The sequence below is a fragment of the Labrus bergylta genome, chromosome 2 (assembly GCF_963930695.1).
Source record: "Labrus bergylta chromosome 2, fLabBer1.1, whole genome shotgun sequence".
Lineage (NCBI taxonomy): Eukaryota > Metazoa > Chordata > Actinopteri > Labriformes > Labridae > Labrus > Labrus bergylta.
The window spans coordinates 8,398,342-8,423,571 of record NC_089196.1 but is presented as its reverse complement, the minus strand read 5'-3'; the positions used below and the strand labels follow the sequence as shown (position 1 = coordinate 8,423,571).

Genomic DNA, 25,230 nt, shown 5'->3' with positions numbered 1-25,230 from the left:
AGCCTACATGCTACAGAGATTAATACAAATTATGTCCTTGAATTATTTTTCATTAATCGTTATTATAATCAGTGTATTATTTTGAAAGGCAACTCGTCTATGAGTAAGAGTCTTGAGTAGTTTCTCACATTTATGCGTCTGAATGTTGCACATAAGTGCAGCACTTTATCAGTATGGTGGGTTCAGTAAAAGGTTATTTTCAGATTTTATTTTCAAATATTTACATGTTTAACTAAAAAACACTAACAACTCTTCAAATGTGCTATGAATAACAACACAAATAATAAACCAGGCTACATATTACCACTTCAAGCTGTTTTCCAATTAGGTTCATGATTTGTTAAAAAAAAAAAATACCAAAATTTAAACTTTACTGAATACTGCTTCAATATGCAAACATTTGTTCCACACTCAGTTCAGACCTTTTATTGTACCTGGAAGGGAACTTCGATAAGATCCTTCATGTGACCAGGTTCGTACTGAACTCTTGGTAAGTCCCACAGCAAAGTCACAAGAAATGAAGACTCACGGAAAGTATGCAATTTGCTGTTGAAGCGTCTGAATCAGAGCCATCATGCACTTGATGATTTGACAGTGAGACAACACATAAAACACTCACACACTTCCAAGGAACAAATCTCAAAGTCGGTGAGACTGTAAGAGTAGAGTTTGGGATTTAACCATCATATATTCACACCCTCTTATCCAACTGACTGGCTCAAAGATTTGTTTGATTCTGCCCTAAATAAAGAAAACATTTTACGCCACATACATGGTCTAAACGCTGTGAACATGGCTTCCATCTTTGTACACTCTTCATGTAATTTCAGGTTCTCCTCTTGTGCTGATACCTGTACAGTAAAACACTTATGGTGGCTGACTCAATCTCACAGGATGTTGAGTCCACTTCTGCCTGGCTGTGTTAGTGATTGGCCCTAAAAAGATGCCCTTGATGGATGGAGTGAACTCTCAGAGATGGTAACTATACTGCTGCTGCTTTTAAGATAACTGCCTGAGTGGTGGAGTGCTTTTTGTCGCTTAAAGCTTTGGTCCCCTCTCAGCTCTCAGGACCATTACAACAGGACCATGTACTGACATCTTGTGATTCTGAAGATGCTTTAAAAGATGTTATTGAAGTTGATTTTTGTGTTAAAGGAGCTCTATTGTTATGATCCATATTTAAATATATAGATATAATGTTACCATGTTGGATGTCCATACTAAACCTCTGCAGATTTTTTTAAAACACGAGATATACAGTTGTTGGCGTAATCTCCGGAGGGTTTTCTTGCTGCTGTGAACGAACAAAGTTGTAGGACATGCCCACCTTGGCAACTGTTTCAAGGACGTGCCCACCCAGAAGCTCACTCCAATCTGAGTAAAGTGGGCACTTGGGGAGGGAGAGTCTTAAAGAGACAGCAGCTGAAATGAACCATTTCAGGCAGAGGCCGTAAAATGGGTTTTCACTGACACCAGTATTAGATAAATTAGGAGGTTTTCCAGCTACACATCTTGAAACTCTGCTTAATTGGTGTCCCAGACTGACGTACTTTATGGTGAAAATGAGTATAACAGAGCTCCTTTAAGGTGGTTAACTTTGACTCAAAGTGACAGCAAAACTGTTATCACAAGTTCAAATTTAATTACATTTTCGACAATGTCAGCATGCTAACCTGGGTCTTTGAGACACATGGCCATCACCAGAAATATTATTAGTCTACTGAACAAACTTGAGATTACTCTGTTAGATGTGATACTTTGTGGAGAAAAACATCAGCAACACATATTTCTGCCTTAACTATCATGACCCAGCATGCAGCTCATGTGTCTGAAGCTATTTATGAGAGATTAATAGCTTTGGTTTAATTTCAGCCACAGGGAAGGTTGACTTTCATCAAAAATATCTCTGGGGAGAACCATTTAGTTCCTTACTTATGGAGTTTTGATGTCTTCATGATGCCATGAGTTTAATGATGCACTGGTCCATTGGAGTTTTTATTATGACTGAGGAGAGTGTTTGATACTAAGTTAACACTGTTTTTATATTTCAAGAAAAAACGTATTTCATGTATTGATAAGAGTTGCAGGGTATGATTGATCAATCAATCAATCAATCAATCAATCAATCAATCTTTATTTGTATAGCATCAACTCATAACAAGATCTTCTTGTTATCTTGAGACACTTTACAAAAGTAAGGTTTTGTAAAGTACTCATTGTTATGTTACAAAAAGCAGGTGAAATACCTAACTTGGTATATTACAAAGACCCGGCTTAATCCATCATGAGCACTTTAGCAAAGCAGCAAAAGTTCCATTGGTTTGGATTGATACCATTCTTGTGTCTGAATCCTTGACATAAAGCAGAAGCAGGAGGTTAGCTTACCTTAGCATTGAGACTGGAAGAATGGGAAAACGTAGTAAAGTTTTAAAAAGAAAATGCCCACAAAGAAACTCTTCTCAGATATCATAAAGTTCAACCGGGTTGCTTGGCAAGCTTCATGCTCTGATGCCTTTGCATTTTTCTTTGTGAAGGCGATGAAATAATGAGTTTTAAGTGTGCTGTGGCGCTGTTGTTGTGTTTGACTATCAGGGCTTTGAAGCTGACAGAAATGGGTTTAATCAGGTCAAAAAAGAAACTCTGCCTTTTCTGTTTCTTTTCATGTTGTTTTTTTATTATTTCACTTCCTGTTTTATTTTGTTACCCTTGTCTCTGTCTTCCAGATCCTGCTCCTCATATTTCCTGCGTTGTGTGTCAGCCCCGCCCTGATTAAACTCAACTGCATCTTGTTGTCTCTGATTTCCTGTTTATATAATTCCTGTGTCCTCCCTCAAGTTGCCAGTTCCTTGTGTTTTCCTCAGTGAAACTTCATCCTGTGCCTTTGGGGTTTTTTGCTTGTGCTATTTAGACTACCTGTGTATCGAATGTATGTGTATGTATTTTGTACTCTACCCTGTGGAGTTTTCTTTTTAAATCCTATTGTATCAAATATCAAATAAAAACATAATGAAAATAACAATGGCATCGTTATCTGCAGGAAAGTGACTGGGCGGTGTGTCATGACTTGGTGGAGTCTTTTCAGCAGCACAAGGCTCCTAATGTTACTGCAGCTCACCAAAGCAGGATGCATTTAGGGTCAATCAAACCACATCATGTTTTCACAAAGGGTCACAAAGAAATGTGTGTTTTTCTGCCACGACAGTGTGAGATTCCTTTAAAAAAAACTCCACATGAACCCAGTTCCTAAGCAACAAGAAAATGAAAGAGAGTGCCAAGACCTCATAAAACAGTCTTGATCCACTTCTCTCTAATTTTAAACTAGATACATGATTACAAGCACTTTTTTCTGTGCTGACCTTTGGAGGGCATAATCACCCTCTGTGTAAATGTGTTCTTTTTAGAGGTCAGCAGCTGGCCAAAAATCACAAGCGCTAAAAGATAAATCACTGTTCAGAGGCTTTCTCCTTCTAGCCTGCGAAAAAAAAGGACATCCATCTTGACATACATGTTTGGTTTGGATGTTACAACAGAAAATATCTACAATCATTATCTCTTAACATCTTTTCTTGCAGCTTCTGGAGGTTTACTACACATATTAATTGGAGCAGAGTGAGAGCTCTCTTCTTTTTCTTTTCCACAAGGGACCAATATGGTACCACTGGTTCGAGCATTTATTATTTCTATGTGTCCAGGCCACAGATGCTGTAAATGTCTGATCTCCTATCATTGTTCCCCACACTGTTTTACTGCGGGGCAAAATAATAAAAAGCATGTTACGCTGCGTTATGTCATGTTGTGTTTAGATGTGGCTTGTACGTTTCAGCTTAATAGTCTTGGCAGGACGAGAGGCTACAGTTACAGTATGTCCCAGCTCTCTGCGTTGCCCTTTACAGCCCTATAAACTGCAGCACAGCTGCTACTAGTTATAATTCACACAGGGATTATATCAAATGTTGCCCTCTGTGTAAAACCTTAACTTTCACCTCATGCTAAATCTAGACCCTGCAGACGTCATCCTCTGGCTTAAATGAAATCCTGAATATTACGGATTGGCTGTAAGCCCTTTAGAATCCTCAAATATATTGATTAACATGAATTTTTGGGAAGATGGAAAGTGAACTGCTTTAAATGGACGTTCCCTGGGTATCATTTGACTTTTCTTTCTCTGTAACCATTTTAAAAACACCATTTGCTTCAGCTTCAGTTTCCTCTCAGCTTTGGGGAGCCTTTTATTGTCTTTGAGTTTATTGTTTTGATTTTGAATCACATAACTACTGCTTTGGTACTCTCTAACAGCTCTCATCAGAATCATTTTCAGCTGTAGCAGACAAGTGTTTTTTGGGGGGAAAGAGCTCAAAACACATTGTCAGCCAAAACAGATGCCAGAGAAACAAAGTAACATCTGAAAACACAAGCCGTTTTCACATATGCACTCCTGAAAATATCTAGATGATTTCACCTCAGCCTGAGACTATCCCTGTCAGGTGGGAGGTGGGTGAGAGGTCTCCTGAGGCAAAAAAATATAAGGAAGTGGCAGAAGAAACAGCACAGTCCGCTATAATTCAAATATTTGCCTTTATATCGCTGCTATGAGCATTTTCACTATGGCAAATGTCATCGATGAGCTTCAAAAATGTGCTTCAGAAACCAAGCGGTGATGTCACTAAGACTATATCTGCGTTTTATACTGTCTGTGTTGTTGAAATAGTACTATTTTTTGCACTTTCCAGCCACCAATTAGCCATGGTTAATTGTATTTTTAGGGATATTTTAGTAATAAAAAAAAAAACATTATTCTAAAAGTGTGTATCTGTTGTTAGTGAATACTATTATACTTTATAACTGTCTTTTTGTGTCATTTCCCAGCAGAAATGCTACAGTATAGAAAGAGATGGGAAACTTAAGGGGCGAATAACATGAACACACACGAAAACGTCCACAGCTGGAATTCAGCGAGCGGGTAGAAAGATTCAACCAGGGAGTAGGACACATAGCAGTTATATGGTTCATGTTTAAACCACAAAACCAACAGGATGTCCCCTCGTTTCCATTTATATTACTTTTTTTTTTTCAAGTCAAACTGATGCAGATAGTGTAGTAGTTTATTCAGTTTACTACATATTCTCCCTGAGGACATCTTATCGAACATTTAAGTTAGAAAAAAAAAAAAGCACCCTACGGCCGACCTGAGGAGAGAAATCCAAACAGCCAGCGTACATCAGCAGGTCTCTGCAGCTCCGACAGAGAGAAGGAAATGGGAGGAAGAGCAGGCTCATTCGAGCAGGCTCATTCGAGCTGCCAGCCAGTGTTCCCCAGGCTCCATGAAACACTGATGGACCTGATAGATTGGCGAGCGCACCGGAGGGGGGGTTTGGGCTGTGCTGAGCGCTGACCGAGCTGCAGTGCTGGGAGGAAAAATAAATCTGTCTGACACCAGCGGAGAGAGATCCGCTCCACAGAGTCTCCGTCCAACAACCCCGGCTTATCAGGGCACAATCAGAAGTTTGGCTGTGTTTGGGGATAAATATGCTGCGTGTGGCTGCTGTCATGGTTTGGAATGTTGAACACTGGGCCTATGTAATATGGCATCTGAGTTAATTTCCTGTCAAAGCATAAATAAAGAAATAAGGAAGGGTATTCCATTTTTGCTTTGCACTGATTGACAGAGAAAATGTTTTTTATTATAGCAGACATGCCTCGGGACAGATTTGATGCATCAAATATAAAATTCACAGTGAAGTTTCAATATGAGAGATATTATTTATGCCTTACAGAGACAGGAAGATCAAACCAGAAATCATTTTCTCACTGCAAATATGAACAGTGTAGCTGTGTATGGTTATACACACAGACAAACCTATATATATGTCATCCATCAGTGATGTGTCTAGCCTGAATCTAAGGTGTTATTTGGCAGGGTTTTAATCAGCCAAAGTAAATGTTGTCTCTGGAACCCCAGTAGCTGCAGTGAGGGGGGATGGGGGGTGATGGAGGTTGCAGGCAGTGACAGTGATGTGCCTCCTTACATTAGCCAATCTCTGTGACATAGAGACAATGCTGAATCTCCTGATGGAATCTCTGTCGTGCCACAGATGAGGTTCTGTACATGCAGCCAGATGTCTCCGTCATCCGTCTTTCCAAATGAAATATAAAGGAGAAAATGGCCAATGGGTGATGGAGATTGATTCAAAAGAAACATGAGGGGTAATCAATATGGTTCCCTGTGCAGCCAAGCAGCATAAGACTCCCCGCACCACCCACTGCTTACCTCAGGCTGAAGTTGGGTGCCATCACGCTGCCTGTGCGTAATTTATGATGAAGGTGTCACTCTCAGAATGATACACCACAGTTGAGCGAGCCCGACTCATAAGGAAAATAAGAGCTTTTGGTCCCAGAGAAGGAAAAAAAAAAGAGTTGCTTGCGCTTTCAAATTCTGCTTCTTTCATGCAATGATTGATTGATCTAAGGTAAAACAAAAAAGCCAGGACTAAGTGATGCATTTAAAGTGGTTTTGAATGACAAATGAGATTAAATGATTTCAGGCCTCTGTCGTAAGTAGCCTACAGTTTTTATGCAAGCTTACAACATTTATTCCAAATGGAATAGTTTGACAGTTTTTGAAATACTCTTTGGTTTCTTGACAAGATTTTGATGAGAAGGTCGATACAAACTTCATTTTATCTGCATGCTTTATGTGAAGCCACAGCCAGGGGCTAGTTAGCTTGGCTTAGCTTTGTAGCTTCAAGATTGTCCAATGAGCACTAACCGCGACTCAAACTTTGAAATGTGGTTGAAAACAGAATGAAATTGACAATGTTTCAACATTAATGTGTCATAAAATACAGTATTGTTTTATAGTTTTGATAGCTTGTTCATCTTCGGGTGTAGGACGGAAAAGATTCTTGAAGCAGCACATCTCCGAAATTCTTTTGCAATGGTTGTTGAGCTCTGACTATGAGGCAGACAGACCCCAATAGGTGCTGATGAAGTTGATTGATACTTGACAGGAATGATGGTTTGAAGCTATTTAGTGGCTTAAAGTTGTGAGACATAAAAGACATAAAAGCACGCAGTCAAGAAATCAAAGCCAACTCAACTCAACGTTATGAATTGCTCAGTAATTCAATCATTTAACCGCAATATACAAGATGTGACTTTTGAAAATTGCAGCCGATTTACAGGTGAAATCTGGTCTAGACATACAATAAATACTAGTTTGTGAAAAAACATTCACCTTGAAACAACTTGCAACGTCTTTCAACGTTGGCCAAGCACATTTGTTTTAATCTTTTGTAGTCACCCATCTGTTACTACGGGGTGGGTGTCTAACTTTCAGTCAACCTAACAACAGGCTAAGAGCTGGAGATGAGGCAAGTTTTAAGCCTCTTGACAAGCACATCATGCCCACGTGGCGATCAGGTCAGCTATTGTACTTAACGCTTGTCCTTTACACAATGGATGAGTTGATCGAGTCATGAGCTAATCAGACCTATTTGGGTTTTTTAACCAGGCTGTAAACATGTTCATTTCTGCTGTAAAAACTGGCTTTTTTACAACAACTTGCAGTATTTCATTTAAAAGGTAGTTTATCTCAAAGGAGATTTAACTCAACAAACATAAGTTATAGTTGTACTGTTAAGTGTTTTTTTCTTTGGAATGAGAAAGGCTGCCTATTATATCCATTTACCAGTTTTTAAGCTATGTTAATTAGACAGACCTCTGGTCCTATTTCTAAACATGCAGCTACAGGCTAAAAAGCATTATCAATTTTTCCTATCCAACTCTCAGGAAGACACTCTTTGGCCTCAGATGTAGGCTTCAATTTCAGAACACAGCTCATTACAAATGTTTTAATGATATGTATTTTAATCTAAATATAATACAATACTAAAAACATTCAAAAAGAACTTCCCCTTGCATGAACTTGCATTAACCGAAGTCTAAAAATAGCACAAACAGCATTGATGGATTGCAGAGAGCACTCTCAGTGATTTCCTCGAGTTTCTTCACTCTAAAGATAAAAGAGATCCAACACGATGACCCCAATGTGTCTACAGTACAGCCTCAGCAGCACAGACCGCCTCCTTATCAAAGACAACCTTATTTCTGCAGAATTTCACATGGCAGACAACTTGTAGGCCTGCATGATATCTTTGGGTAGCCTGGCAACAGAAAAAAAAGATCAATAATCAATATGTGGCAGGTCACATCTAAAGAAAAGGGAAGTGAAGGGTGAAATATAGTTTCTGTTTCCACATGGGGTGCATACAAATACTCTTCATTGTGTTGGTAAGGTCAAGAAAGGATGTGTGTATGCTTGAGTTCTCAGAGGTCAGATGTTAACCTGTCCTGTCCTCTTTACATGATCTCAGTAGGAGCTACAATATCACTTATGGGAGGTGAGAGGGGTATTACAGTAAGATGATTTTTTTTCTCTCTTTCACTGTCAGAAGTCATTTGTTTGTAATGTATATTTTGCAGAAGAGGAGGGAGTCATATGCAAGGATCGTTTGCAGTAATATCAGTGTGCCAACAAGGGCTGATAGTATACATCCTGACAGTCCTCTCTGACAGCGTCTTCCCAGCAGGCTCCACTTCATCTGCACACTGCATGCGTTCTCCTTTATTTATTCATTCATTTCCACGTGGCCAAGTGCTGTCACTTTGATGAATGGGAGCTGGAACTGGCCAATTGTTTTCACTCGACGGGACAAGTCTCACACGCTCTGAACTTAAACATCCTCCTTGTCAGACGAGCTCTGCCAATCCCAAGCTTTTTAGAGAGCCTCCTGTTTCACACGTACCCAGACCCGAGCCCCACGGCCCCACAGCCCCACGGCCCCACAGCCCCACGGCCCCACAGCCCCACAGCCCCACAACCCCACATCCACCCCCCCATAACATCCCTGGGGCTTTTTTTTATTATTAGAATCTACCTCAGGAATCTGGTCTGTTAGCTTCAATTTCAGCTCCAGGGCTCAGGGTGCTACATGCCAGGTGAAAGATGCCCACAGAGATAAAGTAGTGAAGGGCTGCAGGGAAGGGCCAATGGAGAACGTCTGTGTATGGGGCCAATCATCATTTTGTTCAACATCTATGAATAATACGTGTTATCCATAGTTAGGTGCGTAGCTGACCTGAATGATGTAAGGGCTTGTCAGGATGCTTAAGACCCGCCCCTTTAGATTGTCTCAAAATCAGGCTGAGACAGGATTTCCAGCATGGTGGCTGCCGCCGATGAGCCTCGTTGTGCCCTTTGTCCATTAATATTAACAGTGTATGGATAGAACCAATCACAAGATAGAATCTTTGACTAAGCTTATTAATCAGTGGGAAAATAGTAGTTAACGCCTCTGAGTGCAGGATGAGTCATCTGACATTTGAAAAGTTGTACAAGAAGTGAAAATACTGTTAATATGATGTTTTAAAAGAAAAACTCAGATAATGCTTTGTAGAAAATATATTTGGCACATAATGGCAGATAAAGGAACATTTCAAACTGGAACACTGGATTAAAAGCAGGAAAATGTACTTTTCATTTCATGGGGACTTTAACTGTGTCCTCCCCAACCAATCTCTTCTTAAAGTTTTATGTTAATCAAAGCTAAGCTTATTACCTTTTGATCTAGTTTCATATTTAGGATGCAGATAAGAGAGAGATATAAACCTTCTCCATTAAGTCTCAAACAAATTAGAGTTTATTTTTTTATCACAAATGAATCCCTTGCATCGGGTTGCAAATATCAATAACAAGTGAATAAGAAACAGTGTGTGAATCACATGATTTTAAATAATGGGGCTCAAATTCTGCCACATGAGAAGGATTCCCATAACCGAACATTAAATATGATCTAACCCTGTTCTCTCATTGTTTCTCTTGTTATTGGACCCCAGCATGATGGACTGATCGGTCTGTGATTATTCACAAAACACACTTACTCTCTTTAAATACATCATATGTCAGATAAAAGACCTGAAGTTATTAACATCAATCACAACAGTCAGACATGAAATACAGGAAGGAGCTGAGAGCAGAGTTTGACGAGTGAACTGACATGGAAGTGAATTTCATGAATGTTAGATTTTATTCCAGCAAATCTTTTAAGCTGTCAATCCTTGCCGCTGTCACATTTAATGATGGTAATATAGTCTCACACTCTATATAGTAATGTGCAACATTATTGAACAGAAAGTAGTCCCACATAACAACTATTTAGCACATCTAAAATAGTGGCTAATAACTGCCTCAGGAGAAAAAAACAAGGAAATGAGCATCCAATGCATCTAATCAGTCCACCAGTCATAAACAGAGGCAATTGAATGTCACAGAAACATGTTTCATGTGAGCGTGAGCTTTTCTTTTCTCAATGATTATTATGACATTCACACTGAAGCTTTGCACAGAAACTCTGAGCGTGTGGATGTGAGCTTTTAAAAGCAGATGAGGAGGGCTGCAGCCTGTCACTGATGCTAGGCGATAACAGATTTTCATGCTACACGTAGCAGAGGAAGAAGTGTTTAAAATGCATCCGATGTGACAAGTTTCATAGCTGCTATCAGTGTCTCCAGGCTGCAGACTTTAACACGCTCATTTTAAAACTTTTATGCCATGTCAATGACGAATTTTTGCTTCACAACCTTCTGATGTGCTAATGTGTTTGAATTTCACAGAACTGTTAAATTGATTAATTGTTTTATTATGCAGCTCTATTATGCAATTTGTCATGTGCTTCTTCATCAGGGTTGTGATGTTTAACACTATAATGTAATCCTTAGTTTCAGTGGGTGATTGGATTGCCTTCCTCACAGATGGTAACTACTGATGAAAATACTGACTTCAGCAGCTGTTGCAATTGTAGGAAATATTTCAGAACAGTTTTTAAACCTCAGATTTCTGCCTCACTGATTCACCAAACCGACAGATTTCCTCCTCAGGACAAGAAGTCTAACACCAGGCTGCTCTGTATGTATAGATATATGTGCCATTGGGAATGAATAGTATTCTCAGGTGTCTCAGGTGATGAAGAAGAAGGAAGAAAACATTTCTCTGTCTCTCTTTCTTAAGAGGTTTTTTTTTTCTGTTGTTCAATGGCTCTGTAACCATGGTGAGGCTGGCAGAGTCTGGGGAAATAGAGAGAGTCGTCAGTCTCTAACTATAGCTGTAATCATTTATCTCGATTTGCATGAGTTACCTTGGCAGAAGGAACGTGTGGAGAACTTTTGCAGGTGACCTGAGGAAACTTCAGCCCCCTTTGTGATATCAGTGCTCATACAGACATATTTTTCCCTTCTTCTTTTGAACTTTAAAAATGTCAGATAATCAACATGAAACATTTATATCATGTCCATGAATAACTGACAGCGTATTGTTGTGAAAAAAGCAACAAAGGCCAAGGTTGGCTTGCTAGACAGTCATTAGCTAAAACAAGAAAACAATTGTTTTTGAGATTTGCTTTCTTTATAAAATATCTGCATGTCTGATTTACTTTCTAATATTTTTTTACATTTTTACAATTGGTTTGTTCATTATGAGGGATTTGTAAGTGCCTTTTATTGAAGTCACTATGCATTTAAGAACTTTTAAGTTGTTATATTAAAGGCTTAAAATGCTACATTCTGAATATAAGTCTAGGGCCTAGCAGAAAATCAAATACACCATATGTAAATATAATGTGGAGTAATGTCTTTCTACAAAGAGAGAAGTCAAACTCCTTCTGGATCTGTTGTTCTTAGCTCTGTGTTTACAGTCCTCGAATCAATGGCAGATGGTTTGTGTGTCTCTCACGGGCTCAAATATATTTCTCACATGTTTTTATGGCATGAACGCCTCCCTTTCCAGCCCTTAGTCCTGTCACCACGTCGGGAAACAGAACACCACTGAAACTACTGTGATGCTTATCATTACTGAATATGTATCAAATGTATATCAGCACTCAACTGTCTCACAGACACTTGCTGGTTAAACAGAAAGGGATGGGGCTAAGTGTGGAGGCATGAGAGGATGAGGGGGGGCGGGGGGTGCGAGTTGAAGGAGGTATGTTCAAAGAGAACTTTGGGTCTAAAAATCCACTCTGAAAGTCTCATGTGGCTGTTTTTCTATTATCTATGGAAAAGGGCAGTAATGTTCACATCTTAATTAGCTTTCAAGTAATGGATGCTGTTCCCATTTACACAAGTTTTTATTGTTTTCAGATGGTAAGTGGCCTATTAGAAGTTATTCAGGGACATATCTCAGAGATAAAAAGAAAAGTGGCTCTCTAAAGGATATCTGATCTTAAACAACAAACTACACGGTAGGTCCTTTCTGGTAAAATGGCATATCAAGCATTATTTAATAAAATGATTCATCATTAATAATTCAATGATTTAAGCCTTATCAAGTCTGAATGAAAGCTGAAATTAACAAATGTTTAACTTCATTTTTTGAGCTTCCATTGACTCCTTATTAAAACAAAAATAAGCAGTTACTGCATGTGCCAAAAAAACACAGAGTCCACTTGTGCTCAAAAAGGCCCACGCTCTGCAGTCCACTTTCAGCACTAAGTGTTTTCAAAAATAAATCTTTTTGGTTCCTCCTAACAGGCAAATAAATAATCCACTCCCAAATGATTCCTTATCCCGCTCAAGATAAAATCTCTTCCTGCGAGATTGAAAGGGTAATTAACTGCTGCTCGTGGCCAACGTTTACTCAAGTGTTCAGCAGTTTAACTTGTGCAGTTAAAAGGTGGATAAACATTCACTTTACCGTGAGAAACAATGAGACATAATGGCACAAGCACGACTCATCAACAGGGATTGATATGTCTGTCTACAAAAACTGTCATTTGGCAGCTTGTTTTCTCCAAAGACTGCAGCTTTGGCATGTGAGAAGTGCAAGCAGAGTTTTATTTCAGCCATGGTGGAGGTTGACAGCCATGAGAGCTAAATGTGTTTTTCCTTTGTCCTACCAGCTTGAGAGCGGGTGTTTGTGCAAGGTGCGAGGCGGTGTGGGAGCCCCTGCTGCACTTTGCGATACACAAGTCTGTGCTTTCATGCCCAGACCCATCAGAATGGCCCTGTCAGGCTGCTATCTCCTGGGACTTGCTGCTGCAGTACAGGGGGATTAAAGCTTTTTATGAAGCCTTTTAACAGCCAAAGGTGTGCGCAATAGCAGCATGTGTGCCATTTTCCTCAACAAGGGGGACTTCACTTCGCAGGACATTTGAAGCTGGAACAGTGCAGGATAAAATGTTGCAGCAAATTATGAAAACTAATTGGAAAAGAAAGGTTTTAAACCGGGGGGGGGGGGGGGGGGGGGGATCCTCCTTTTGTCGCACATTGTTCCAAATCTAGTTAATTAAGCTCACAGAGAAGTGTGGTAAACAGGACCAGATTGTACTTCAGCTTCTGTGAATTGTGAATATTACATTATTGTTTTGTTGGACTATTCAGATTGATGTAAAAAAAAAAAAGCAAACACAGAGAGAGCCTGGGAGGGGAAAGAACAGTGTATTTGTTAAATATCTTAAGTAAAGAGTTGTAAATTATGGAATTATAGTAGATTGTGTACATATCAACTTTGCAGTGCCTCCCTGTATTTCATGTTAAATAAAATAAAGCAGAGACAACAGCAGTTGGGAAACAAGTAGCAGAATGTGTGACAATTAACAATCCTTTTGGCCAATGTGTGATAAATTGCTTGCAGGAAGAGCCCATTTGTTCCAGCCTTATCTTTGAGGCTGCTGTTGAGAAGACTGGATTATCTATTATCAGACAAAAATGAGAAAGGTTGGAAACCAAACACAGATGGAAGCTTCAGATCTGAGCCAGAATGGTGCACATTTACATATATCTAACCCCAGGACATGTGTGGGAGTTTCTTGTCAATTCCTGGACGAAAGTTTCCCCTAACTTTAAAATGAAATGTTTTTGCCTCTTTTAATACATGGTAAAATTGTTAAAGTTTTACTTTTTGTGAGAAATAAAGATTTTACATTGCATATCTTTGACAAAACTTTATTTTCAAACTTTAATTTTGGATTTGTTAAGAAGGTTTAACTTTAACTTATAACAAACATCCAAGTCAATTTCATTTTGACATTTTAACAAATAATCAAATTTAAACGAAATCCTTAGTTAACTGATGAATGGTCCAGGTGCAACATCTGTAGACCACTTGTTTTGTTTACCTGCTGTAGCGGTGTGGCTGCTGTCCATGGTGCTGATATGAGAATGATCTGTGTGCACACTCTGCCACCTAGTGGTTGGATGTGTAAAGCATGCCTGCACAGTGAGAGCGGAACCTAACAAACCCCGGAACTACAGAGTGTGTTTTCTACCCGAGTTGCTAAGCATGGTGCACTTCCAAAGCTAGTGTTTTGGCATTAATGCTACCTGTTTTGTCTTTTATCCTTCTAGGACGTAACATTTATGAAGGCCCTGGAATACAGCGTTTGGTTTGCTTTAGCCTTTAGGTCCATGACGTCACCTGTACAGGTAAAGTGACAGCTTGCTGTTTGCAGTGTGAGGCCTTAGCGTGGCGATGCTAACAAGCGAATTACTGTGATAGGTTTTCTTCTTGGAATAAACCATGAATATAAATGTGACGCAGATTAGATAACAAATACTAATAACCTTCTGAAACAATGTTAGTTGCAAGTATTATGAAAAAGTGACATATGTCTTCGCTTTTAGGTGAAATGATGTCGTTTTACGCCAAATCCGTCTTTACACATTCACTAAGTAATACTCTTAATGCGCACTGGCTATGATGACAGAAATCTCCATCATTCATGTCTAACCCGAAAAGTAGGTACTGTTAATATACACTTTCTGAATTTGTTGTTAATGCTTTCCATCTTCTTATTCACGGTGTCATTTGTGGTCTTTTTTTGGGGCCAGTGGGCAAGAGTATAATGTTATACACAATACAATCTGATTACAGTAATTACAAAAAAACATTTTGTGTGAGATATTTGTTTTCAGATGTGATTGCAAACTCTTGGGATTTTGTGTTACTTTACCTTTATAATATTCTCACATAAGGTGTCCTCGGACCAAACAGTTCTGGGGACTGTTTGAAGAGTCCTCTAGGGTGATAGTTCCCTGAGAACCACACACCATGGGGACTTTTTTTCTGTCTGCCTATGCACCCCCATGGTGCTGGGAGGCTACCTACTCTAAAGAAGGAGCTAAAAAGGTTACTCCGAACAGGGTTTCTAGGACCTCTAATAAAATAGTTCCTGCGGTGTGGAATCAATAAGAAAAGGGGGGGCGGGTTCCAACAGTCCCTAGAACTATGAAAAAGTTCCTGTGGTCTGAAAACGCTTTCAGTCTTACTTTCACTCTTCCCATTCTTTGTCCAGCCTATGATCTGACATCGGTCAGCAGAGATGCTGCTTAAAGATCTTCCCAGAGACGCCCTGCTGCGGCCGTTGTCCAGGAATGAAGTGCTTGGCATGTTGATAAGGTTGACCATATTTGGTGCAGCGACCTACTACAGCATCAAATGGGTTGTAGATGCTATGGACCCTACCTCCAAACAGAAAAACCAAGCCAAGAAAAGGGTACGTTAGATGTCATTACATATGTCCCTGATATGTTAGAGCAAGGTAGACTTTTTGCTTCAGCATTTTGCACACAATCCTGAAATTGCTTGTGTCTTTAACTGACGTGTGTCTTATGTGGTCCCTTCAGGCTGAACAGCTGATGAAGAGGATCGGTGTGGAAGGAGTCAAACTCACAGAATATGAGATGAACATTGCCTCTCACCTGGTTGATCCTCTGACTATGAAGGTAACATTTGTAATCCCATTTATCAAGCACCGGCACGTTCTTTATTATTGTTACACTTTCACAGATGGAATATTTCACAGTGCTCTACCTTCCTGCAGGTGTCCTGGAGAGATATTGCAGGTCTGGATGAGATTATAAATGAGCTACAAGACACGGTCATCCTGCCCTTTCAGAAGAGACACCTGTTAGCCAGATCCAGACTCTTTCAGCCTCCTAAAGGTACTTCAGCGTGTCATCCTAACAGAACAGCTATGCTCAAATTGTACATGAAATTTTAAGGTTTGTGATGCGGGAGCATTAAAGGAGATCGTATTTATTTCACTATTAGTTTATTTAAGAATGGACTGTAAATCAAACATTTACATTTGGCATTTATCTTACCTATGTTTGTCGAGAGAATGAGGACAATTGCAGGTTTATTTTGTTTTAGCGTTGTTGTCTCACACATACTTAAAACAAACGCTAGAATAAAGCACTGTACAAGTGTTTGAAATGACAATAGGTCATCTGTGAAGCACTTATACGTTTCACATTAATTCAAGGTAAGATAACGTTTATTATTCATCTTCAATGCTCTTTTCATCACATTTATACAATATTCTATTAATTACATATCAATACAGTAACATGATCAAAACAGGGTAAGGAAATTTACAGAAATATTCTGACATAGATACTCTGCTATTACCATTGGATGGATTCCAAGGAGAATTTCCCAGAGGGTTCAATTAGGTGTGGGGCGGCTGTGGCTCGGTAGAGTCGGTCGTCAACCAGAAGGTTGGGGGTTTCGATTCCCAACTCCTGAACTAGCGCGGATGTGTCCTTGGGCAAGACACTGAACCCCATGTTACTCATGCTGCTTCGTCGGCAGCATATAAATGTGTGGATTGGTTTGTTACTTCTAATGGTCCCTTTACATAGAAACCTCTGTGTAGGTGTGATATCAGTGTAAAAGCACTTTGAGTAGTCAGAAGACTAGAAAAGTTTAGCTCCATTTACCATGAAGTATATATGATCTTATTTCATCCTATCATCATCCGCAGACACTGCAGCAATCATCACTGCAGCAATCATCCTTTCATATTGGGACTTTGTTAGATTAGACAAAACGTTAACACAATGTGGATGTGGTGACCCTCAAAGTTTGCAAGAATGAAAAACACAATTAAAACAAATCTTCGACTTTGTTTTTCACGCTAAACTGAATGCTTTGAAATGTAGAACTGAAATAGTAAGAATCAAGTCACTGTTCAGAATTTTCTTCAGTTTGTCTTTGAGCTTCTTATTGTTATTTTTTTTTTTTTAAATGAAGCCATCTGTTGAGTTTATGACCTCAACTCGAGATACAGTCCGTGCCAAAAAATCCTCAGACAGGATCGGGAACACTTGGCCGCCTGACAGCACATGATCACTTCGAGGAATATTTATCTTTTTTATTGTTTGGCACAAAGATTTACACAGAGCCTCGAGATGACTCAACCTACTGAATGAGCTGCTTGGGAATCCAATCCCAGTCTCAAACGTTTATTCATGTCATTAAACTTTCTTTATAAAGGTTTTATTTTGGGGCTTTTTGCCTTTTATTAAGAGATAGGACAGTGAATCGAGTCTGAAATTCTGACAAGCGGGAAAGAAGCCACAGGTAGGATTTGAACACGGGCCACTAGGCTACAGGTGCCCCATCATTAAACTTTCTGAATATGCAGTTGGTCTGTAAATGTTGTTCATCAATCTATTGTACATTATAAAACATCAATATAAATTTAAAATTTTGAACATAAACATATCAGGAGTCTAAATGAAAAAAATAATTCCTCATTTTTGTTTGTATTTTGTCCTTGCAGGTGTTTTATTGTTTGGTCCTCCGGGATGTGGGAAGACCATGATCGCCAAGGCAACAGCCAAAGCCTCGGGCTGCAAGTTTATCAACCTTCAGGCGTCCACGCTGACAGACATGTGGTACGGAGAATCACAGAAGCTGACAGCTGCTGTCTTCTCATTGGCTGTGAAAATCCAGCCCTGCATCATCTTCATTGATGAGATTGGTGAGATCCTCTAACATGACACATGACAAGACTGATAACTTTGAACATGACGGTTTATTACTATGCTAGTTGAAATTCATTTGAGTTTTACTCTTTCAGGATACATTTAAAAAAAATGCTTATACTGTTTTTTTAATGTCATGACATCTTTTCCCCAAATATCCACGTTTTTCATGTAAGGATGGCATCACATCATACAGCAGCATGAAAGAGCAGAATAAATACACATCTCAGGATAGCTGCTCAATAAACGCTTTAGTACGTCTCGCTGACCATCCCCACTAAACACTCTTAAGTGCAATCACAATGTCCTCTCTGCCACTACAGTAGGTTCTAAAGATCTTATGCACCCCCCCCCCCCTTCTGTGTTTCTCAAATAGATTTTCTTTAAAAACTTTGTAGCAGATGATGCAAGTTTTCTATGACTGGAATGGATATGAAAAAATCAGCTTCTTTGATTTGCCCGATGACCTGTATACAATAACTGCTAAGAATTCATTAAGTCAGGCAAATCAGCAAGTGGAACTAAAGCAGATAACTTTTTGTTTTCAGAACACCAATATGCATTTAACTTATAGCATTTGTCACCTCATGCAATATTTTTGACTGCTTTGAGAATTTGCTCTTGAAAGCATCCACTTACCCAGACATTGTTTTCTAGGTTGATTTTTCTTCTAATTAGCTAGATTATTCAGCTTTAATGGTCCCTTCTGCTACGATGTGTGGCTTTGTTTCCCTGCTGGCAAGTCCGCTCAATGTCTTAACAAAGGGCCCGAGTTGATCTACATCTTCTGTGACTTGTACTCTCACTTATAAAGAGTACCTCATACAACCCTTAAAAAAAGAACTTGAACTCGTTTGTCTTAATCTGTTATCAAGCAGTTCTTCTTCATCCTTCCTTTTGCTTCCTGATCCTCGTTTTTTAGAGTCTTTCCTGAGAAATCGCTCCAGCCTGGATCATGAGGCCACCGCCATGATGAAGGCTCAATTCATGAGTCTCTGGGACGGCCTGGATACATCTTCAATCACCCAGGTAACACAACCACAGTTACTTTATCACCAGGTGCACTAATAGTGTGTCTTTATTTGAGGAGTTGTCAGACCTGAGCTTTGTTTTAATCATGGGTTCACATTTGGATTCTTGTAAAGGTGATGGTGATGGGAGCAACAAACAGACCACAGGACATGGATCCAGCCATTCTGCGCAGGATGCCCGCCACTTTTCATGTTGGCCTGCCAGTAAGACACTAACACACACACACACACACACACACACACACACACACACACACACACACACACACACATCGGCATACATCAATGCAGCACATTTAAAGTATTACCACCTGGAAAGCTTACACGTTAAAATATAATTTATAATAATTCAATGATAGTTTGGCTCTGTGTTTTAATAATAACACACCGTCTAAGACATGGGACTGTATGAACATGAAGACTCCCAGGTAGTAGAGTTAAAAACAGGCTTAGAAGCACTGAACCGAATTAAATCAATAAATGAATGTGTGAACTGGATGAAAGGACTCATGTTCATCTTTGAACTCAGCTCAGACTCAACCATGAGGACTCAGATTAGGGCTCAGGTTATGGGGACTCGACTCAGTCTCAACTCACATCTTCTTTAGTGACTCAGGACTCGCCTTGGACTAGAGGTTTTGGTGACGACTGCAACACTGCCACACAGTGTTAGTGTATGATAACTTCAGGCAGTTGAAATGACACTTGGACAAATGAGACATGACTAAGAACCACTGTCCTTCTATCTCTGCAGAACACAAGACAAAGGCAGGACATCCTGAGGCTCATTCTAGCTGGAGAAAATGTAAGATGGGATTTCTTTTCAAGTCATCTGGGAAAATAATTTTCCACTTCAATGCTGTCTCTTGTTCTTCTCAGAGACCCTTTCACACCTGTATTTTCCCTGTCAAAGCACATTAAAGTCAGTCTGATCACCCATGAACAGATGGCACTTGATTGTGACAGCTAACACATGGATTCTGTGTAACTGTCTCATATCTTTGTCCCGCTTTTCTGCTCAGCTGAGCAATGCCATTAATCTGAAGGAGATTGCTGAGCGGACAGACGGTTACTCTGGCAGCGACCTCCGGGAGCTGTGCCGCGATGCCGCCATGTACCGAGTCCGTGACTACGTCCGCAAGGAGCAGATGAGGCAGATTGCTCAGCAGCTGAAGGACTGTGAAGAGGAGGAGGAGGAGAGGTATGACTCACATCCAAACACCCACAAGATTTCAGAGCGTTCGTGTCCACTGAGCATGTCTTTGTTTGGCTGCTGAACCTGCCCCAAACATTGTGAGGTCAGACCAGTGCAGCAGATAGCAATGTTATCCTACCTGTAGCTGGAAAACCGTAGAGTCAGCTTCTGTATGTCATCAAATTGGACATGGTCAGGGATGGATTCTGTTCATTTTTTAAAAAATCTGACATTTTATAAATGATCTGATCTGTGTATCCAATGTCCCAGCTGTTGCTAAGTGACAATTGAAAGCCCTCTTAAAGCAAGACAATATTTCTAAAGACGAAATATTTTTCCTAGATTTGGTTGAGTGTTGTAAACACTTATCTCATCGCTGAGTTCTCAACAGCTCTTATACATGGCCTCATCTTTTATTGCAAATGGATAAAAGGAGCTGGAATAAATGAAGAAGACGGCACAGACATGTGGCTGTCCCATTTTGTAAAGCCCACGTGTCTGTTGAGTGTAGTGTTATGTTACAGCACACTCTGCACACTGTTGATAAACAGAGTCTATCCCGTTTAAAAATGCCCATGGAGACGTTTGTGTATCTGACAGAATAATTTTTAAAAAATGCAATAAAATGCGATTGAACACACGGAGGATAAGAATGTGTAGAAGATATGATACATGGCAGGATAATAAAACAATTTGAAAACTAAATGGAACCAGCATTAAGTGTGTGCCTGAACTAAACACTAACCCTTAATGAGATAAAGAGTTTAAAATGCACACTCTACAACTGCATAGGGAACACTGAAAAAGTCATACATATTGAAATATGTATACTTGAATCTAAATGAATGAGATCATGTTATATACCCAGAGGATATCACTGTTAGAGTGTCCCATATCCACTCCTAATGCTAATGCTGAGCTGCTTTTCAGTATGATTTTTTTTATTTTATGTCTGCCCAACTGTTTGATGATCATTTAACCCTTTTGTTTCTTTTTTACATGTTTGAAATACAAACATCAGACGTGTTCACATACAGAACTGGGGCATTAAATGACAGGCTCACTGCTCAGAGTTTAAAAAAAGTCATCTCTGGGTGGAGAACAGATCCATTAACACTTCAGAAAACCAAAAGTAGCTTTTGAAATTGAGAAAAATAAAGCATGGAGCGCCTCCTCTGTGAAGTTTCACTGGTGGTAGTATTCTTTAGTCTCAGTGAAATGTGTAATTGAAAGCATATGCATTGTATAATTCCCTGTTAACATATATATATGACTATCCTATATACATCTGAAAACTGTACTGTAGAGATTCATATATTGTGTATACTGGGTGTAATAAGTGTGGAGTCTGGAATTGTAACACTTTTTTTGTGCTCCTGTGTCTGACCTCTGACCTCTTGTATTCATTTCCTCCAGGTTTGTGGATGAGGACCGGTTGCGGCCGGTCACCCAGCTGGACCTCCTCTTCGGCCTGGACAAGATGAAGGAATCAAAGCGAGCCACAGCCTACATGTTACCCAGTGTGGCCGAGGTTCCCCTGGACTAAACCCCCAAACCCTACACTTAAATGGAATGTTTTTTTTCCCTTTGCTCTACATGTACAACGGTGGGTTCCTCCGCCAAGCAGACGCTCCACCGATATGCCAGAGGGGCTGTTGGACAAGTCTGCAAAGGGCCATATTTGACCTACGTTTATTTCTCCAGGCAGAGGTTGTTCTGAGCATGCTCATACAGCACAACCCGGCTCACCGTGTACAGGTTCAGTACATTCAAAAAGAGAAATCTCCTCAAAGCATCGTGCACAGAGTACAGTCGAGTCAATGTCTTACTCAAGGAAGTTAGTTTTGAAGAGGAAAAAGCCCTTTTCATAAACTTTTGATCCCTGAAGTTACTCCGTCTAATACTACCAACTATTCTAAAACACCACCTTAAGGATTCCTATACCAATCAGTCCCTGTCTTACACAGGATCCTTAGAGGGGATTAAGGACAATGACTCATGATTCATGAGTCACTCAAAGTCTGAACTCCAATCGAGTCTTAATGCTTTGGGGTTTAATTATAACTATATCTGCTGTCACTCTTCTTTTCTCTTTTTGGGCAAACATATGTTTGTAAATCACTTCATCACAAATATCAAGTAATGCAATGAGTCAGCTGATCTGGTATCTATAAGGTCACATTACATTATTACACTATTTATCAGCCAGTTGAAGGATGGAAATAATTCAGTATTTGTCCCTATCCATACAAACAATTATATGTGTGTGTGTGTGTGTGTGTTACTGTCACTATGCAGGATTTAAGTTGAATTATTCAAAAACGTTGTCATCCTTCATCTCCCACCTGCTGTTGCTTTATCCTGAACTTGTTTGGATTCAAACAAAGTGGGATTTATTCTTTCCTTGCTGAGCGCTGATATTGTTCTGACAAGAAGTTAGTCGACTTTTTTTTTTTGCAGTGTGAGGTTGTAAATGAAAACCGCAGTAAAGTAAAATTCATCATTTGATGAGTTACTGCTCCCAAGGAGTTCATTTCTGAATATTTATTTTGACATTACAATAATGTATCATAGTTAAGTGTTTGTTCTTAGCTATGTTAGTATAGCTGTAGATGTTGTAGAAGTAGAGCAGAGTAAAGTCTACCACAGGTTAGATTTAAAACATGCCTTTAATTTAAGAACTTAGCCGAGCCATTGCTCCGGGTTCAAGCCTGTTCATCAGATTTCAGAACACTCATGCATGATCCTTTTAATTTAAGATCTACAAAAAAAGCATGGATTGGGTCTGAGAGGTTCTTTAGGTCTTTAATGCAGTCTGTCCCAGAACTGAAAATTACAAATTAAAAAAAAAATGCAGTGTCATGTTGAGGAGTCACCACTCAAACCCTTTAACATGAACACACCCTGTATTTATATGAACCAGGGCTGCAATCACTAAAACACAGCTATCATTAAACTACAATTAAATGTCTGTATAAATATAATCACCTGTTGTATCACTGCTCTGTTTTTCCCAGCTGTTAGCAGACGTGTTAAAGGGATTGTGCTGTGTGCATGTTTGTCAATGTTGAAGCAGACAGATGCTTTAGATTTAAAGCAAAGACTTTTAAACCACCAAACTCTGTAACGTTCAAACCTTCATTGTGTTCTCCAGTGGTTTGTAACATCATATTTATGGTCTTATCATCCATTGTCTTTGCTGGAATGTTTTTTTATTTAACTATCAAGTCAAAATATGTGTGTCAATCAGTGAGTGAAAGCACCTGTCTATCACTGCAACGCTTTACTTTGTCACTTCCCGTTTTTCAAGGAGAGCACGGCTTTAAAATCGGAACACTCTCATGCGGCTGTGAGTGTGAAGTTCTGGTGACATGATTTTCTCCCTCTCCCTCTGTATAAAAAGCCTCATTATTCGCCACATGGTCCCAGCATGTGTTCTTGGATCTGTTTGTGTGTCTCACACAGACCTTTTTCCTACGCAGTCTGAGAATAACAGGACGGTTTTGTCCCACATGGTGGCGCTGTGACTTCACTGTCCTGTTACTGGGGCAACCGGGGACATGGACCACTCGCAACTTTTATAGCATTATTGGGAGACGATGAAAACCTGAGCACACACAGCTAACTGGATTGTTGCTCTTCATTAGAGCACCTCAGGTGACAGTGAAAGGTCAAATGTTGCCATGTGAACCAATAATTGTGTCTCTGTGGCTTTCACGTCTGAGTTTGTTCTGTAGAGAAAGGTGAACACACCCGTCTGAGTATTTTCCTGCAATGCAATATTAAAATCAGGTCATTTATTAGTCATGGACACAACGCCACCTCATGTTGTTACTGTATATAATACTGCATGTGTCATTATCATGTACTGTAAAGTGTATTTATTAAATTATACTGAAGATAATATTTATGTTCATTCAACCAGCAGAGGTGTCCTCAGTTATTTCTGCACAGATTTCCACCTCTTGTGTGTGTCATGTCCTTGTTTACGTAAATGTATAAAATAAAAATAAATACCAATCTCATCTCTACCTATACTATAAACACTACTATTCTGAATCCACTAGTTACTGGCAATATTCTGATCACCAGAGAAATTGGACTGATAAGTTTAAACTAAATGAACTAAAATAATTTAGTTTAATTGAGTTTATTTTAATTTAATTATTTTTTTTAGTCTCTATGACTTAAACGTGATAAGCAGAAAATATTTTTGTTTTTTGGACTTCAAAAAGTATAGTTATGAGAGTGTTAATCATAATCATCCACCCATTATCTTTTCCCGCTTGGGTACGTGGGGGGGCTGGAGCCGGTCGCAGCTGTCATTGGGCGAGAGGAGGGGTCTGTTTGCCTGTCAATCACAGAGCTGACGTACACAGACAGACAACCAGCCACACTCACATTCACACTTTTTAAGCAATTTAAGAGTTGCCAATCAACCTAATGAGCATGTCTTGGGACTGTGGGAGGAAGCTGGAGTACCCAGAAAGAACCCACCCACGGGGTCAACATGTAAACTCCACACAGGGAGGCCCTGTCTGGGGGTTTGAACCAGGAACCACCGTGCAGCCTAATCATAATCAACTTTTGTTAAATTATGTTGATGTTGCACTTACATTGTGCACCCTTTGGGCATGAATAAACCATTGTTGGCCATAAACTCTTTTCACCAGAGGAGGTCTGTGACCCTGACCATCACTCTGTTTTGGATTAAAGCTCATAGGAACGTATAACTTCTCATCTGACCGCTCTATTTTGACAATAGTTATGGCACATACACTCTGGTAAAAACAACAGCACCTCATCTCTACCGGCAAAGCCTTTCAAGTCTGAATCACATCGGGATCCGACTGCTACTCCTCCCACATCTTATTTTTTGAATGAATGAATGAATATGAATGAATATTTTGTCATTAACTTGTTTTAGAGAAGTTTCTAACAATGCATTCTGTATTATGTTATAAATGTGAGTCTGTTAATCAAATAAAACTTCAGAATGGTTTTAGTTATGTTTGTGAGGTATCACTGTGAATCACAATGTATCCGTCAGATGTTTCCCTGCTTTGGTCCAGACTTAATTATCTCAACAAATATTTGATTGATTGATATCAAATTTTGTACAAATATTCATTAACCTCCGAGGATGAATTAATTGACTTCAGGGAACAACTGACTCTTTCT

At 39.5% G+C, this 25,230-nt stretch overlaps 1 protein-coding gene across 2 annotated transcripts; it reads left to right on the top strand.

Moving 5' to 3' along the window:
• The first annotated feature begins 14,308 nt into the window (after positions 1-14,308).
• atad1a (ATPase family AAA domain containing 1a) lies at positions 14,309-23,974 on the top strand. 2 transcript variants are annotated; one of them, XM_020631115.3, is made up of 11 exons: positions 14,309-14,475; positions 14,674-14,787; positions 15,345-15,545; positions 15,676-15,774; positions 15,873-15,993; positions 17,619-17,819; positions 18,746-18,852; positions 18,969-19,058; positions 19,609-19,659; positions 19,877-20,055; positions 21,466-23,974. In XM_020631115.3, exons 3-11 carry the CDS (start codon positions 15,372-15,374, stop codon positions 21,593-21,595), a joined length of 1,152 nt encoding a protein of 383 aa, XP_020486771.1. In that variant the 5' UTR covers positions 14,309-14,475; positions 14,674-14,787; positions 15,345-15,371; the 3' UTR covers positions 21,596-23,974. The 2 variants fall into 2 exon arrangements, with proteins under 2 accessions (XP_020486771.1, XP_020486770.1); XM_020631114.3 differs by lacking the exon at positions 14,674-14,787.
• Positions 23,975-25,230: the final 1,256 nt, after the last annotated feature.